The following is a 17,384-nucleotide window of genomic DNA, read 5'->3' on the forward strand; positions in this document are numbered from 1 at the left end:
TAGAGATTGTAACGCAAAAAGAAGGTAGGTTGTGACCTTCATGTGCCTTTAGATAGAAAGCGACACGTGAGTGATGCTCGTTGGACTACATAAATGTCGAAAATACAAGTATAATGATGTGACTAAGGAGAATAGTATATCATATAATATAACAAGAAGAGTGATATGAACCAAGAAACATCAATCATACAGTATACTTCAATGAAGATGTGAAAAAAATATTATTGAAATTATCAAAGATATTTCAATTCATGCCACATCGAAGAAGAATAAAGTTTTGTCCTCTTTGGGTTTTCCTTTTCGGGCTTCCCCTCAAGGGGAGAATGAAGTTTTATGTTATATGTAACGACCCAGATCCACCTCTAGCAGATATTGTCCTCTTTGGGTTTTCCCTTTCGGGCTTCCCCGACACCTCTAGCAGATATTGTCCTCTTTGGGTTTTCCCTTTCGGGCTTCCCCTCCACAGCTAGCAGATATTGTCCTCTTTGGGTTTTCCCTTTCGGGCTTCCCCTCAAGGGGAGAATGAAGTTTTATCCTCTTTGGGTTTTCCCTTTCGTGCTTCCCCTCAAGAGGAGAATGAAGTTTTATGTTATATGTAACGACCCAGATCCACCTCTAGCATATATTGTCCTCTTTGGGTTTTCCCTTTCCCTTTCGGGCTTCCCCTCCACCTCTAGCCGATATTGTCCTCTTTGGGTTTTCCCTTTCGGGCTTCCCCTCAAGCGAAGGTTTCCACACCCTTATAAATGGTGATTTGTTCTCCTCCCCAACCAATGTAGGACATCACATTATAAATTTTGGGTGGATTACAATTTAGAGTAATTTAGAGTTATTGTATTTAATTAATGTACTTGAAGACTTTTTATTATTTTAGGTTACAATTACGTTAATTATGGCCATTAAGTATGAATGTTACAACTCTTAGAATGTCTTTAGTAGTTTCATTTTGAGGCTATAGGATAAGATACGGAATCACTACACGGGGAATAAGATTTAGATTACCTTGTTGATCCAATATCTCAAGGCAAGAACATTGGTTGAGATTCGAATCACTCCACAAGCAAGATCGATCATGTCTAGCTTGAATGATTCTTGTTGATCAAATATCTCAACGTGAGAACACTTGTTTAAGATTCGAATCACTCCACAAGCAAGATTGATCTTGTCGAGCTTGAATGATTTTACATGCAACCTAAACTACATAGAATTGCAAACAAATTTAGCCATTGGCTAACGAATAGCACAAATGCTTCTTTTACTATATTTTCCAAGTCTACTCACAAATACAATATACATGGCTTTATATAGTCTCAAAATGAAACGCATCCCAAGAGTTGTAACATTCATACTTAATGACCATAATTAACCATCATGTAATTATAACCTAAAATAATAAAAAGTCTTCAAATACATTAATGAAATACAATAACTCTAAATTACTCTAAAGTGTGATTCACCCAAAATTTATAACATAAAACTTCATTGTTCTTCAACGTGGCATGAATTGAAATATCTTTTGATAATTTCAATCTTCACATATTCATTGAAGTATATTGTATGATTGATGTCTCTTGGTTCATATCAAAGAGTGGACAAGGTTGACAAGTTACGGTATAAACAGGATTAGAAGCAATCGTGGTGTCAAGGTTGTTAGAGACAGACTTAATGGAGAGCCCCATGCCATAATCTCAAAAGACACGATTAGAGGTAAGTTTTGACAAGTGGTTCTAGAGTTAAACCCGTATATGGGAACTATGAAAGCTTACCAAATTTGGGACGTTCTACGTTGTTGAATGCTCCTCGTCAAAATGATGTCACTCTTGTCAAACCCAAAAATGTTTTAGAATGTATTCTAGAAGTAGGCATGGTGTCGATTCTCCACCACTCCAGAATTTCTGGCCTAAGTGAGCTACCTCATGTGTGCATAGTAAGGGTGAGCATTGCAAGATAAGTATCTTGGGCGGCTTCATTTGGGAATGAGTTTTTTAGGACAGTATCAGACGACATAAATGTGCCAACATTGCACCCTATCTCTAAGTCCGAGGTTAAAATATACAGTCAAACTCCAATACTCTAAAGAAGGGTCGTGAAAGCTTACAATCAGTCGATCAAACAGAGGGGTTTTCGACAGTTTTCAGTTCAAGTCGGTTGTGAATGAAAGCTTGCCAGATGGGGCCGTGTCTTGCGAAATTTTTTAACTTTAGGCTAAATTAATACGTTAAAAAAAAAAAACAATATTAAAAAGAATATAACAATAAATAAAGATAACAATATTAAATCTATAATTTAAGACTTAAATTCACTAAAGACCAAAAAAAAAAAAAATCATCGAAATTAAACAATTATCGTTTTCCTTTCTACCTTTCCGTGAAATTTCGAACATAAAGCAAAATATTCAATTCGTTCCTTCGGTGCGAAGAGAATTTATTCTTTCACGACATCAAGCTTAGGAAGTCCCGTCGATCACCGAACGAAATTCATCAACCGGTCGATCATGTGGGTCGCGATTATCGGTGGACTGATCGTTTATGCCTTGTTCAAGCTTTTCTTCTCCGGCGACGACGATGTTATGGAGGTTGAGACCTCCGATTTTAATGCTATTTTCGCCGTCGCCACTAGGTACTTCATCTGTACTCTATGATTCAGCTTCTATATTTCCATTTTTCCTCTTTCCTCCTTGTCGGTTCATCAGTTCTTTTGTAATTGACTGTTTGGATTCTGAAACAATCCAGTAAGCGAACAGGACTTGGGATTGGCTTGTTGAAGTTTTATGAAACTCCGATTCCCCGTTGCTGTACTTTATTTTTATTGTTTATTTTTTTGTTCCTGTTTCCTGTATTCTTCTAATTTGGTCTCTCTGTTTTGTTTTTGTAGGTTTGAAAAGCTTTATGGTGGTAAGGCTTACATTGGGCTTCGGATTCCTGATGCTGACACCGGTTCTCGGCGGAATATTGATCTCGTGGTGGTCACCAAAGAGTATGAATACTGCTTTTGAAATTATGTTGTTTAGCTATGGATATAATGTGGTAAAAATCTTGTGGACTTGCTAACGATTTTAATAATCATTATTTCATTGTCAAATCTGATACTTTCTTTTTTTGTTCGCGTGAGAATTTGTGGTTTTTATTTTGTGTAGCCTTTTTCTATTCTCATTCTGATTCTGACATGTCCTTGTAAAGAAAGAATTCCATTCTTTTTATATGCTTAGATAGTTACTGTGAAAATGAAATTAAGAAGGCATGATAACGTTTTCTAGGTGTGAAATTTGATGTTCTTCGGCCCAAGGAAATTAGTTTTTGACATTCCTTAGTGAAATAACGCCTTTCCAGGATCTTTGTTTAGATGATCCTTGTAATTCATTGAGGAACGCTGAGGAATAACACTTGTGTAATAATAATAATAATAATAATAATAATAATAAAATCGAGGTATACCACAAATAGGCTTCGTTTTGTTCTTACTTTAGTATATTTCTCCTTTTGTTCATGTGTTTTGTTGACTTCCTTCTTTCATTCTCGAGTTTTGTTGGTATGGCTTGAGGGGAGCAATAGGGTCTTCATTGATTAAGTTTTTTTAAGTTTGGGAAATCTTCTTTTGTGGCAGCTTCTTGGNGTTCTCGAGTTTTGTTGGTATGGCTTGAGGGGAGCAATAGGGTCTTCATTGATTAAGTTTTTTTTAAGTTTGGGAAATCTTCTTTTGTGGCAGCTTCTTGGTGTAATCCTTCCATTTTTCTTTATCCAACTAGACCAAAGGATAACTCATGGAATTGCACCAAAAAAACAGGACCCTTGTCTCTGTTTTAAATAGGGAGTCTTGTAAGAAATGATCGACATCCCTGCAGTTAGAGCTTGGAAGAGCTACATCAAAATTAAAGTAGATTAACAGTTTCCTTTCCACCAAAATAAAATGGTCAAAGGTGAAAGGACAACGTAGGAACAAATGATTATTATTATTGTTATTATTATTATTTTCATATTTTGAAGAGAATACACCAACTAGGGAAGGTGATAATACAAGGATTACTTGATGAATTTTGTGTGTTTTGTTGAGAGAGATGGAAAGATGTTTTGGTTATCTAATCCTTCCATTTAGCTGTAGCAAATTTGTGTTTGGCTTGGAAGTAGATCCCGCCAAGAAAAAGCTAGAATTGTCCAAGGACTAATGAGAATCATAACCATCTCCCCAGCAAAAGGTCTTCTAAAGTTGAGGGTCTTGACGTTTGTCCAATGAATCGATATCTATCAATTCTTAAACCTTACTGTTAGCCACATTGAACGATGTTGGTAAGGTAGAGATAAGAGTAAACAATCAAGCCAAGATTTTTTTCCAATACTTAAATAGCTATTGTAGAACCTGATTCTTTATAGACCAAGTGATTTGATGATTGGTAACTTAGTGGGATATTATTCTTGATAATCCTTGTTCAGCTAGTTTAACAACAATACTCCTGAACTAATTGAATGTAAAATTACCATAAAGGGCAATTAACTAATGGATTCCTATAACTAAGATATATATATTGATTCACAATAACATTCATGCTGTGATAGTTTGATTCGACTTTCTTAATTTTACGTTAGTTAATTCATTTACAGGGAGTTATTGCTGATATCTGTGAAGAACTTATCGGGATTTGTCTCCATCAATTCGGATGGTTCCTGGGTTTGTGATGACGGAAAGCATAAGGCAAAGACTCTTCCTGACCCTGTAAGTGATAGTTGAATTTTTATTGCTTTAGCTTCCATAATTTTTCTTCTAGACCATTAAATTTTCTGTTACGGAGGAAATTTGTAAATAATGTTGAATGTCATAATTCCCAGATGTTGATATATCAATAGCATAATAGTTGGCATGTGTAAGCTGTAATGCCTATTTTACTTGTACCTGAAAATCTGCCAATTAATCATGTTGTACATACTGACTAGTATTGCACTGTTGTTGCTGATAGAGGTATCTCTACATATTGGTATGGTTTAAAATTTTCCTCTTCATTAAGTAGCTTATGCATCTACAAGTAAGTATGGCAACTGGTTTATAATTTTTTTTCATCTTTATTTGATTTTATTGGTGTGGATTTGAACTAGTTCTAGCACACAGAGAATTAGGTGGCTGGAAAAGAATATAAGAAGTTCAGCGTGAATAAGTTTTCTTCCCTAAAAAATTATTTATCAGTGTTTTGTCTCTGATGCTTGGTTGTGTACTGCAGATTTTGGATAGGCAGCTTTATTATAATATAGAACCTTATGTCATGTGAATGATCAAATGCTGTTTAATTTTGCTTTTTCCAAACTGTTATATACTGTTATTCTGATTTCAGGTTGAAGAGACCAAACAATTGATACCAGTCCTTGAATCTTACCTTGAACAAAGAGGAGTGGATCTTCCAGAAGGATATTTGTCATGCAAAGTTGTTCTTCCAAATCCCAAATTCCGGTAATGAGTTGGAACTTGTTCATGGTATGATTATTGAGAAATTTTACTTTTCTTAAAATGATCTCAAGTTTTGTTATCTTTTTACTTCTGATAATTAATGTTATAGAAGTTCAGAAATTGACATTGAATCATTTATCGGACAACCATTTATCAGATGTTGTCTATATAACTCTGAATGTTTAGTAGTCCAAAAATTTAACTGGATGGGACCTGGTCTGTACAAATGCCCGCCTTCTTGAATATGAGTTCGAATAATTTTGCTCAAATTTTAAACTGGAGGAGTCCAAACTATTTAGTGAGAAGGATAGGGTTTGGGATAGCCCAATTTCATTATTCTAAGTGGTGCTTCTCTCAAGTTCCATTATGTAAATAAGTGCAATTAGGCTGTTATTTTTCATAACTCCTAAAGGATTCTATACTTTTGTTTGTAGCTTTTCCCAACATCAATGATTTTTTTTTCTTTGCCAAAAAATTTATTAATGAGAGAAGGTGAAATTTGCGTAGTGACATCAATAGTCCATAAAATTTTGTAAAATTCGTCTAATTGGTACTGCAAACAGTGTATTTAAATTAGAGGTTGCTTTGACATAGCTGAAGTTGCCTATCTGTTCAATTAATTGGTATTATAGACAACAGTCTATATGTTCTGATTTTGCTGAAATTTTGAATCTGATTAATTTCATCATTTCATGTCTCATGCCTCATGCCTCACCAATGAACAGAAGTTCTAAACTTTTCAATATCAAGAAACGACTTTAACTATGTTGTAAATTTGATGAAATGATCGTGAAGGCCGCTGTAGGCTTTCCATTCAGTTTATCTAGGTAGGAGAAAGAAAGCAGAACAAGACAGAACACTTTCATCAGTAGGAGTATGTGAGTAGTAGCTGAAGATGGAGTTGTGTTCTTCTCCATGGGGGTGATGTGAATTTTTTAGTTGGGGGATATTGCGTGAGAAGAATAGAGGGAAGACTCTGAAAGATGAGGGGCACAAGAATGGTTTGAGTTAGATTTGGATGAGCTGTAGGGTCTAAATTCTGCATGTGTACTTTCCTTTTCCTTTGCTTCTGACCTATTATTAGGTTTATGCATGGGGGCATCCAATGTTTTTAAAGTCATTTGAGTAAAAAGATGATTCTCTAGCCAATGTGAGCATATCTCAGCAGTAATTATCATATACTTCTTCCCTTGAGGTCCGAGGTTTAAATCCCAATACTCCCACGTTTATTGTACTAAAAAAAAAAAATGATTCCAATCAACAGATCATGATAAATGTATGGTTCTATAAATCTAATGTATGATAAATATGGCCAATATTTGTATGGGCTTACTGTATATACATCAAGCATTTAGGAGAAAAATCATTCTTGTGTAAAGTGATGGTAGAGTTTTCAAGTTGTAAGAAAATTCTAACAGCTGCATTTTCCCCTTACAGTACAATTGACTCAGGGTTATTTCCTCCCGAAGTTACTACCTATGACCAGTGGATGCAGCTGAAACCGGGACACAGTTCCTTCTCTGGCTGGATGAAAGGTGCATTTCGTGGAAAGAAAGAGTTGCAGGATGAACCTCTGGATCAAAAGCTTAAAGCTATCCTTGGCACTGCACCGATGTGGGATAAGTAAGTTCAACATCTATGCAACGTAGAAAAAAAAAAAAATCAGTAAAATGCATTGTGGTATTTTTGTTTTTTCATAAAAAAAGCATGCTTATTGTTATTACTAACATGTGCACATAATTTTACGGCATTTTAGAAAATCATCCATAGTCCTTTACCAGTGATGTGTGACCAGGATTGGGTTTTGGTATAGGACTATGGATGATTACAGAACTCGTGCTTCAGCATTTTTATTTATTATTCTGGTCAAATCTATGCCTTCATGCATAGTTGGTTATCTAAACTTCAAGATCAGAAGGTTGTAAAGAAAATAGAGAGAAAAATAGAAATAATACTTTTTGTGTGAACTTTTATATTCCCTTCTCTTCAGACTGGAGCTCAAAGGGAAATATATACTTGGAGAATTTCTGGAATTCAAGGGCAAGGAAGAAGATGTTCAGGATTTGAGAGATATCAAACGGTCAAAAATTAGTCATCTGACCATTCAAAAGACGAGCATGCTTGGTTTCGGTAATGTTCTGCATTTTTACTACTTGATAAGAGTCATCAACTGTTTGCTTTATCACTTTTATGTTATGAAATGGAGGAGTCAATAATTCATGATTTTCAGCATTTACTATTGATTGATCAGCTCTTAATTTCCCTCTAATTTTCCATTTTCTCTAACATTGTACTTGTCTGTGTCATCCCAAATCTATTAAGTTAGCCAGCGATGGAGATTCCATTGCTTCTATGCTCTCTTAGGGGTGTTCTCCAGAGTTATTTAACATGAAGTTCTTTTATCTAGACTGGAGAGTTATTTAATCCGTGTTGATTAGTTAGGGTGTAGAGTTGTTTAGTATGGAGAGTCCAATAGTTCGGGAGAGTTATTTAGTCTGTGTTTGGAGTGCAAAGTTTCTTAATACAAAGTTATTGAGTCGTAGTTTACATTGGCTGTTTTTTTTCCTACAATCTTGTTGTACTGTTCAACTATAGGATTTTCAAAAGTTTTAATTAATATATATTCGTTCCTCTAAAGATTGATTAGTTTAAAATGAAATACATTGAAGTTTTAAAATATAAATAACTAAGTTAAAAAATAAAAAATCATATATTTATGCTATTTTAACATGATTAAGTTCAAAATGAGTATTGTACACATTCTTTTGTTCAAAATATTCTATATTTATGTTATTTGTGGTTCTACTTTTATTTTATTAAGTTTAAAATAAAGTACCACAAATAACATAATATTTTTATTATTTGTTATAAGAAATTTTAATTTAAATTGTAGGTGATATGTAGTGGAAGAGAGGTAGGAAGAGTTTTATAAACTAAAAAAATTGTTTTGTAGTACTGTGATCTGCGTTATGATTTCAAATAATGATTTTTTAAGTTATATTTTATATTTTAATTATTATAAAATTTATTGAAAAAGTCTACTCCACGTGGGAAGTTAATAACTCCCCACCCTATCCTACTTCCCAAGTTACCCATATCTAACAACTCTTGGCCAAACAAGGGGTGGAGTAGACTTAATAACTACACCTTTCCCAACTCCTCAATTCAAACACCCCTTAGTTTCACTCTCAGCTGTACTTAAACTTCGATCCCTGCGATCTTGAGGAAGCTCAATTTATGTTTATCTCGTATTGTTTTGATGAGCTCTCCCTAATGTTATAGAAATCTCAAAGAACAAAAAGAAAAATTTTGCACCAGTTGTGTATATTTCCATATCAATCCTGTTATTCGTTTTGCACCAGTTGTGTATATTTCCATATCAATTGTTTTCTTTAGCATTTGCGCTTCAGAAGCTTTAAACCTATCATTGTCATTCAGAGGAAAGCATCATGTGGTGGATTTAAATGATGGTCCTTTCTACTTTTCGAGGTTTCTTGAGCTGATCCTGTTGTACCTTGGGTTTATAATCTGTTCAGTCGTAGATGAGGCTGACGCTTGACTGTTTACAATTTTTACATCTCTAACATGGGGCAATTTTAGGAGAATAGTGGGATATTTTAAGATGGGAATATTTCTGTGGTCAAGCTAAGCAAGGAACTGTTCCTTGCTCCGCTGATTTTGGTGGGATTTTAATGCCATTACTCCAACCCCACCAGCGTTCCCCCTTGGCTGGATCTTGCGATCTTGGGGGGAAGTGTCCAAAAGGTCTATTGAATGGAAGTAGATAGCTGGATCTGGATGTATCATGCTCCAACTCATACTTGCTTCGTAGGATAAGGTATAGAACATTTGTAAAGGCCCGAATGTACCGCTAGCAGATATTGTCTTCTTTGGGCTTTCCTTCGAGGTTTTTAAAATGTGTCTGTTAGGGAGAAGTTTCCATACCCTTATAAAGAGTGTTTCGTTATCCTCCCCAACCGATGTGGGATCTCACAACATTCAACTCTATTCCAGTTGGATAGCTCTTTTTTAACATTTGCCCCGTCGAACTAGCCAAGTCTTATAGTCATATCATCATTTATCATTGAATTAACAGCATTACTATAAGCTAAGCTACCATCCCTTGTATGTTACCCTTAATATGTTATCTTCAAATTGGTGAAGCTATTGTGATTGTATTATTTGTCTTCTTACTTGTGTATAAATACCAATTGCAGCTCCTACAAGGCTACAAGTATTATACGGTCCACGCGATAACCGAAGTGGGGGCTTAGCTCCAACTTCAGAGTGGAAAGAAGTGACAGTAAGATCGAGCACAGAGATTTTGTTTCAACCTCAAAATTCGTCGAAAGCTCGTAAGTTCAAACTCTCTTCGGTTATCTCCTTGACTCTGAGTGCATAGAGAGATAGATAGATCGATGGCCATGTAGTATCTATCACTTTGCTTATTATCTATCTCCTCAATGGCTGATTTCTGTTTAGTTTTTAAGGATAAACTGTATTTCTACGTTCTGCTATTAAGTATTAGAAGAGAAGAATTTAATAGTTCACTCTCTTTTTTTTTGGGTTATTAAGGAGGTATAATAATTAAATGTGATTTACTGTTTAGTTCCACTTATTTCAGCTGATTTTTTTACATGCTTGAGAAAGGAGTTTGTGAAGGCTGATTTTTTACTTTCGATAACACGGTAACACGTTCACCTTCCATGTTCATGGTTCGACATAAACTTCGTTCTTACTGTCGAAACAAAATCAATGAAATAAGATTAAACTGATTTTAAAAAGTGTCGACATGTCGTGTCTAATATCTCTCAATTTTTTTTGGTTCTTGGTCTTTTAATTTTGTGTTTAGTGGGTCTAAAATTTTTGTATTGTCTTTTTTATTTTTATTTTTTTTACATATTGGCATTTATTGAAACTCACACTGAATTGAAAGTTTATGATTGGGTTAGATATAAAATTAGTTTTTATATTTTATATATTAATTAATTTGCAAATTTTTAATATTAAATTTAGAAACTTACTTAAAAGAAAAATAAATGGAAGTTTGAGAATCTAATAATAGACAATTTAGATACAAATTTGATAATTTAAAAACTAAATTTATAATTTAATTAATATGAAAAAAACATTCTTTTTTTTAAGCAAAAAGATTACGTTTTGTTATGTATTGAAAATTTAAGAATATTTTTAAAATAAATTATTAAATCTATTAATTGAAAATTTAAGAATATTTTTAAAATAAATTATTAAATCTATTAATTTAAAAATTTTAAAGTAAAATTTTTTAACAGTTAAAAAAATATATGAAATATTTCTATTAATTTTTCTTAAAGAAAAGAAAAAATGTGAATATAATATGTTTTAATTAGTCATTGGAAAAAGCAATGTCGGAGATGGAAAGATAAGGGGTTTTGGGACCGGCGGTGTCTGTCGGCGGACCAATCAGCGTTCAGAGAGATTGAATCCTCCCTTTTCCTCCTCCCTTCTTCAATTTTTTTTTTCTAGTAAAATAAAATAATTATTAATTTCTCTACGTTTGACTTGTTATTTTTAAATTCTCGAGAAAGTCTAACTAGGACAATATCCGCTATGGGTGGACTTAGGTTGTTACAATTTGACTCACCGAATCTGTTGAGTGATCCCACATTGGTTGGAGAGAGAAACAAAACCTCTTCCTAACAGACACGTTTTAAAAATCATGAGGAAAAACCCGAAAGAGAAAGTTCAAAGAGGACAATGTCTATTCGTGGTAGGCTTGAACTGTTACAATTTGACCCACAAAATCTTCTCGAGTCAAACTTATTACACCCTTACCTCGTCCTTTGATAGGTAGTCAACTCTTCATCATTGACGTGATAACATGATCTAACGTTCATACATAAAACAACTAAGAAAAATACTTTAAGCTTACGCCAATCGAATATGAAAAATGTTAATATTATAAGGAATTAATTTTTCCCCCTTAATATTAAAAACTAAAACATATATTTAGGTAAAGTTTATTATTCAAACTTCACTTTCAATAATTCTCTCCCTATAAACCAAATTATTATTATTATTATTATTATTATTATTATTATTGTTAGTTGGCATGTCTTATATCGTCATTTCATGTTCCAATTATTTATTATTCTTATAATATAACAATTAATTTTGGTAAGGTTTCAATTTCTACTTATTATTATTTTTTTTAATGTAATATTAATTTTATTAGAATAATAATAATAAATAAATAAATAAATAAATAAAGAATATGAATGGATGTGGTTTTGAAAGGCCCCCAGAGAGAGACAATATTTGGTGATTATTTGAGGCAACTAATTTAGGTAACATTTCCAAACCAGATATTCTATGACTCACTATTAAACAAATGAGTACACCACATTTCTTGCTTTCATTTCACTTCAAACTATCAAAACACACCATTCATTCATTCATTCATTCAATGTCCGAAGTCTCCAAAGATCGATCAACCCAATGGCATTTATGCAACGGGTCAAGTCCATCGATGGATAGCAGTGGGCTTGAGTTGTTACAAATAGTATTTGAGTTGGACACTGGACGGTATGCCAGCAAGGACACTGGGTTCCTAAGGAGGGGTGGATTGTGAGATCTCACATCAGTTGGAGAGGGGAACGAAACATTCCTTAAACATTGTGAGGCTACCGACGATACGTAATGAGCCAAAGCGGACAATATCTGCTAGCGGTGTGCTTGGGCTGTTACGATTTGAGTAGAGCCAAACACCAAACGGTGTGCCAGCGAGGACGTTGGGTCCCTATGAGGGTGGGTTGTGAGATCCCACATTGGTTGAAAAGGGAAATAAAACATTTTTTATAAGGGTGTAGAAACCTTTCCCTAATACACACGTTTTAAAAACTGTGAAACTAATGACGATACGTAACGAATCAAAACAGACAATATCTGCTAATGGGTAGGCTTGGACTTTTACAAATGGTATCAAAGTCAGACACCGGATGGTATGTCAATGAGGATGCTAGGTCTCTAAAGGGGGTGGGTTGTAAGATCGAAATGTTTCTTGTAAGGGTGTGGAGATACCTCACGTCTCACCGTAGTTTCTCTTTCACATGGGACAATCTTTCGAGTGAGATCCCACATCGATTAGAGAGAGGAACAAATTATTCCTTATAAGGGTGTAGACACCTTTTCTTAATAGACGCGTTTTAAAAACAGTGAGGCTAACAACAATAAGTAACAAGTTAAAACAGACAATATCTACTAGCGGTGAGCTTAAACTGTTACAATTTGAGTAGAGCTAGACATCAAGCAGGATGTCTACGAAAACGTTGAATCCCTAAAGGGATGGGTTGTGAGATCCCACCTCAGTTGTAGACGAGAACAAAACATTCCTTATAAAAGTGTAGAACCCTTTCCCCACCACATCAATTGGAGACGAGAACGAAACATTTCTTATAAGAGTGTAGAAACCTCTCCCTACCCACATCAGTCGGAGACGAGAACGAAACATTTCTTATAAGAGTGTAGAAACCTCTCCCTACCCACATCAGTCGGAGACGAGAACCAAACATTTCTTATAAGAGTGTAGAAACCTCTCCCTATCCACATTAGTCGGAGACGAGAACGAAACATTTCTTATAAGAGTGTAGAAACCTCTCCCTACCCACATCAGTCGGAGACGAGAACGAAACATTTCTTATAAGAGTGTAGAAACCTCTCCCTACCCACATCAATCGGAGACGAGAACGAAACATTTCTTATAAGAGTGTAGAAACCTCTCCCTACCCACATCAGTCGGAGACGAGAACGAAACATTTCTTATAAGAGTGTAGAAACCTCTCCCTACCCACATCAGTCGGAGACGAGAACGAAACATTCCTTATAAGAGTATAGAAACCTTTCCCTAATAGACGTGTTTCAAAACCCGTGAAGCTAACGATGATACATAATAGGCCAAATCGAACAATATGTACTAACAAACAAACGGTATGAATTTACAAAGCAGCTCTCATTTGCAACAGCTAACAAAGAATGTGTATAATGGATGGAAGATGAAGATGATGATGATACAAAGCTCAAGTAATCACTCCTTTTCATAAACTCTAAGATCAGTAATGAAGAAAGGCATTAAAACAATGAACAAAACAAATATCCCAATAACATACACCAAACACCTATTCAGAATATCATCAGAACAGAAACAATATCATAACCAAACCAATTCACCTCAAAATTACTATCTATATCATCACTGTTTCTGGTTCACACTGTTCTTCTTCTTCAGAAGATATCCAAACTTTTTCAGCAATGGCTTCTTCTTCTTCTGTTCCTGCTGCTGCGGTGCCGCCTGCTTTGACGGCGAGTTTCCACCATCGTCTACATTTTCTGAGCTTACCCCGTTTATCCGATCGAAACTCTCTCTGCCCTCTGCTTTCGAGTCCCCTTCGTCATCAATGGATTCGTGTTCTTGTTGTTCTCCTCCCTCTTGTGAGAACTCTTTCTTTTCAATCTTGCAGCTCTCCCACATTTTGTATTCAACTTGTACTGATTCATCTTTTTTCTCTTCTTCTTTTGGTTTATCGATTCCGTTTGGAACCGTTGTTTCCGAGTCCGTTTTCTCCGTCTTGTCGACTGAATCAGCACTGTTATCTACCCATGGAAACTCAAATTTGTGTTCTTCATGTTCAATGGGTATCAAGGGCTCCACTTTGTTCTTCTCTTCCTGTCGTTTACCGTTCTCTTCGGAGAATTCGACTACTTTCGGTAGTAAATCGTAGTCCTTCTCGCTGTCTGTTGGCTCACCGTTCTCTACGGTTTGCATTTTAGCAGAAGCTTCCTCAAGCAACTTGGATAATTCCTCAACTTTCTTAAGAGAAACAGCTTCCCGAGTTTGAAGCTCCTCGTTTTCTTGATGAACGTTCTGCAACTCGTTCTCTTTGTCTAGTAAGCTTTCCTTCAGTTTCACGCTCTCGGATTTCGCTTCTCCGAGCGCCTCCTGCAAATAGATCACTTCCGCTTCTACTTCCTTTAAGCTATCCTTTAGCTGAGCTTCTTCTTCCCTCATCTTACAAGCATCTTCCTCAGTATGTTTAAGCAAATTCACAAGCCTATCTATTTCCTTTTCTAAGTAAGAGTTCTCTTCTTCTGATTTCTTCATAGCGTCCACCAAGTGAAGCTCTTTCTCGTTCCATTCAGCCTTCGACGTCTCGAATTTGTGCTTCGATTCCTCAACGGTACTCGTTAGAATATCGATCTCGTGGTTTGAGTTTTCGAGCATGCTTTCAAATCGCTCGTTTGTAGCTTTCAAGACCATCTTAAGATTCTCTATCTCGGATTCGTAGTTTTCGTGCTCGGCTTGAGTAGACAACAGCTTCTCCTTGGTTTCCCTCGCCTCGGATGAGATCTCGTGTAATGCAGACGCCAAGCTTTCCATTGCCTTTTTGCTCTTCTCTTCCTCATTCTTGGAGGTTTCTAACTCATTTAAGAGCTGGTTTTTCTCTTCTAATAGCCTTTGTACACTTGAAGCTGCAAGCTTCTCATTATTCAAAGCTTGAGTTTTCTCTTCCATGACAGTTTCCAGCTGAGACCTCAGTGACACGACCAACTTCTCCATTTCTGATGTTTTTTCCTTTGTACGATGAAGATGCTGCTCGGACTCTTTCATGTCGTCTTTCTGTCTTTTAACAGTCATTTCCAGCAAACCTACCTGTTCTTTTAGAGCTGAAATCTCAAGCTCTGCATTATGCAATAGATCATTGTTGTGTCCCAATTGTTTCATCACTGATTCGAGAGACTCCGATGCTGATCGTTCGAGCTTGTTTGCGTTCTCCAATTGTGTTTCTAGATCCTCGGCTCGGTTTTTCCATTCTTCTACTAACCCATGTGCGTATGTCTCAGCCATCTTTGCTGCTTCTAAATCGATATTAAGCTGTTCAATGGAAGCCTCTTTTGCCGTGATCGTTTCCTCGTAGCACGTTTCCGCTGTTTTTGCAGCTTTTAGTTCGTTATTAAGCTGCTCGATTGAAGCGTCTTGCTCCTTCACCTTCTCTGCATATGATTTTGCTTTCTGAAGCTCCAAATTTAGAGATTCAATCTCTGATTCAAGCTTCGTTATCAATTGTCCATTCTCATTCGACTGTGTTTCGAGCTTGGAGTCTAACAATGCTTTCAATCTAGTTAGCTCAGCAGAGAGAATCTCGGCCTTTTCGACATGAATTTCGGCGATCTTCGTCGCATCATCAGCATGGCTCAACGCCTGGTTCTTAGCGTCGGTAGTCATAGCCAACTCCATCTTCACTCTTTGAAGCTCTTGACTTGTGGACAAGAGAGCTGCAACATCTAAAGCATGTTGGCTCCTCACAGCTTCCATCTCTTTCTGCCATTCCATTTCTTTCTTATGTGCTTCCTCAAGTCCAGCTTGCTCCATCTCAACCGCTCGGAACCTTTCGATCTCGGAACTCTCTTCAGCTCGACCGCACGCCACCAGAGCTTCCTTGAGCTTCTCATTCGCCTCCTCTGCTGATTTCTGTGCTTCTTTCAATTCATTGCTCAACTTTTCTCTCTCATTTTCAACCAAAATTATCTGTTCTTTTGCCTTCTTCAGATCCTCCTGAGCCACATTTAGCTGAGCTTGTATCTCAGCAACTTTGGTACCACGAGGCTGTGCTTTCTGAAATAACAAGAACAATCAACAGGCTACAATGATATGCATTCACATATTACCAATTCTGGTGGAAGAACAGTTTGAGTGCCTAAGCTAGAACTTACATCAGGTGGGGTAGCAACTTTCGGCAGCTGACGATCGACTGCAGGCTTCGACGTTGCAGGTCGAGGGGACCGGTCGATCGAGAGCCGAGACCTTTGCAAAGGAGAATGAGAATCAGAGTCTGATTTAGCAAGCCCTCTATTAAGCTTGCTCACTCGAGGAGTAGCAGGCGATGTTTTGTTGGGAGTTTCAGGTGTAGAAGATCTGTTAAGAACAATCAAAATGGAGTAATCAACATAATCCAAACAAACTCATCTCAAATTCCTAAAGAACATCCAAAAATCATGAACTACAGAAACATTTAAGCGGTCCTCAAGAACAAATTCAATCAGAAAAAGCAGCAGAACACACCAACTCTGAAAGAAAAACACCCTAAAATTACTTCCAAGTAGATCTAACCGACAGAGTATGAGATCTCAAAGAAACCACCGTCAAATTGGCTATCAAATGTTAACACAACGAACCCAGAAACAAGACATAGTGCAACAGAGAGTAAAAAAAACAGAGAACCCAGAACACAGAACAGAGAAACAAGCGGAATCGGTAAAGAACAGAGAGAACCAAAGTGGCCCTAAAACGGGGATAAACAGAAGATCCAAGAAAATTGGGAAAAGGGAATTAAAATTAGACACAGAAGAAGTGATCGACGAGTGAAGAACAGCAAAAGATGAGAAGACATACTTAGATTTGGTGGACATGGCGGCGGCGGCGGCAGAGTAAGATGAAGTGAGAAAAGTGGTGTAGAAGAGAAGAAAGAGAGGAGAAAAGGGAGTGGGAAGGTGCTAAAATGGCGGCATTATGAATTGTTGAAACAAGTTTCAGAGATTCTGAGTTGTAGATAGAGAGACAAAGAAGGAAAGCCCAGAAGGAAGAAGAAGGTAAAGGAAAAAAGGGGGTTGATGAGAAGAAAGAAAGTGAAATAATTTGGGTTGGTTTTGGTGTCCCTCAAATTGGCAAACCCACACCACCAGGGATTACAACTCAACAATGAAGATCGTAGGTGCTCGCTCTCTTGGTTTCTCTCTCTCTCTCTCTCTTGGTTTCTCTCTCTAGAAAATGACCAAAATGGGCCTGCTGGTCTCCCTCTGTTCTCAGCAGGTAAAGCTACAACAATGGCTGCTTTATTCCAGAGGCCATTTGAGGGATGGAAGACTAAGGAGCAGAATCAGAAGCAGAGGCAGACCTTTCTTTTTAGGCCTCAAACCCA

General features: G+C 36.4%; 2 protein-coding genes across 2 annotated transcripts; one reads left to right on the forward strand and one right to left on the reverse strand.

Moving 5' to 3' along the window:
* Positions 1–2,338: 2,338 nt before the first annotated feature.
* LOC111777849 lies at positions 2,339–10,038 on the forward strand. The gene is made up of 7 exons (XM_023657572.1): positions 2,339–2,619; positions 2,875–2,976; positions 4,596–4,707; positions 5,318–5,433; positions 6,868–7,053; positions 7,421–7,560; positions 9,648–10,038. Exons 1-7 carry the CDS (start codon positions 2,495–2,497, stop codon positions 9,830–9,832), a joined length of 966 nt encoding a protein of 321 aa, XP_023513340.1. The 5' UTR covers positions 2,339–2,494; the 3' UTR covers positions 9,833–10,038.
* A 3,385-nt stretch (positions 10,039–13,423) lies between these two features.
* On the reverse strand, positions 13,424–17,345 carry LOC111777096 (WEB family protein At3g02930, chloroplastic). The gene is made up of 3 exons (XM_023656537.1): positions 16,859–17,345; positions 16,180–16,381; positions 13,424–16,081 (listed from the first exon to the last, which is right to left on the reverse strand). Exons 1-3 carry the CDS (start codon positions 16,873–16,875, stop codon positions 13,661–13,663), a joined length of 2,640 nt encoding a protein of 879 aa, XP_023512305.1. The 5' UTR covers positions 16,876–17,345; the 3' UTR covers positions 13,424–13,660.
* Between the last annotated feature and the right edge of the window lie 39 nt (positions 17,346–17,384).

This window comes from Cucurbita pepo, chromosome LG16, assembly GCF_002806865.2.
Source record: "Cucurbita pepo subsp. pepo cultivar mu-cu-16 chromosome LG16, ASM280686v2, whole genome shotgun sequence".
In the NCBI taxonomy this organism is placed as follows: Eukaryota; Viridiplantae; Streptophyta; class Magnoliopsida; order Cucurbitales; family Cucurbitaceae; genus Cucurbita; species Cucurbita pepo.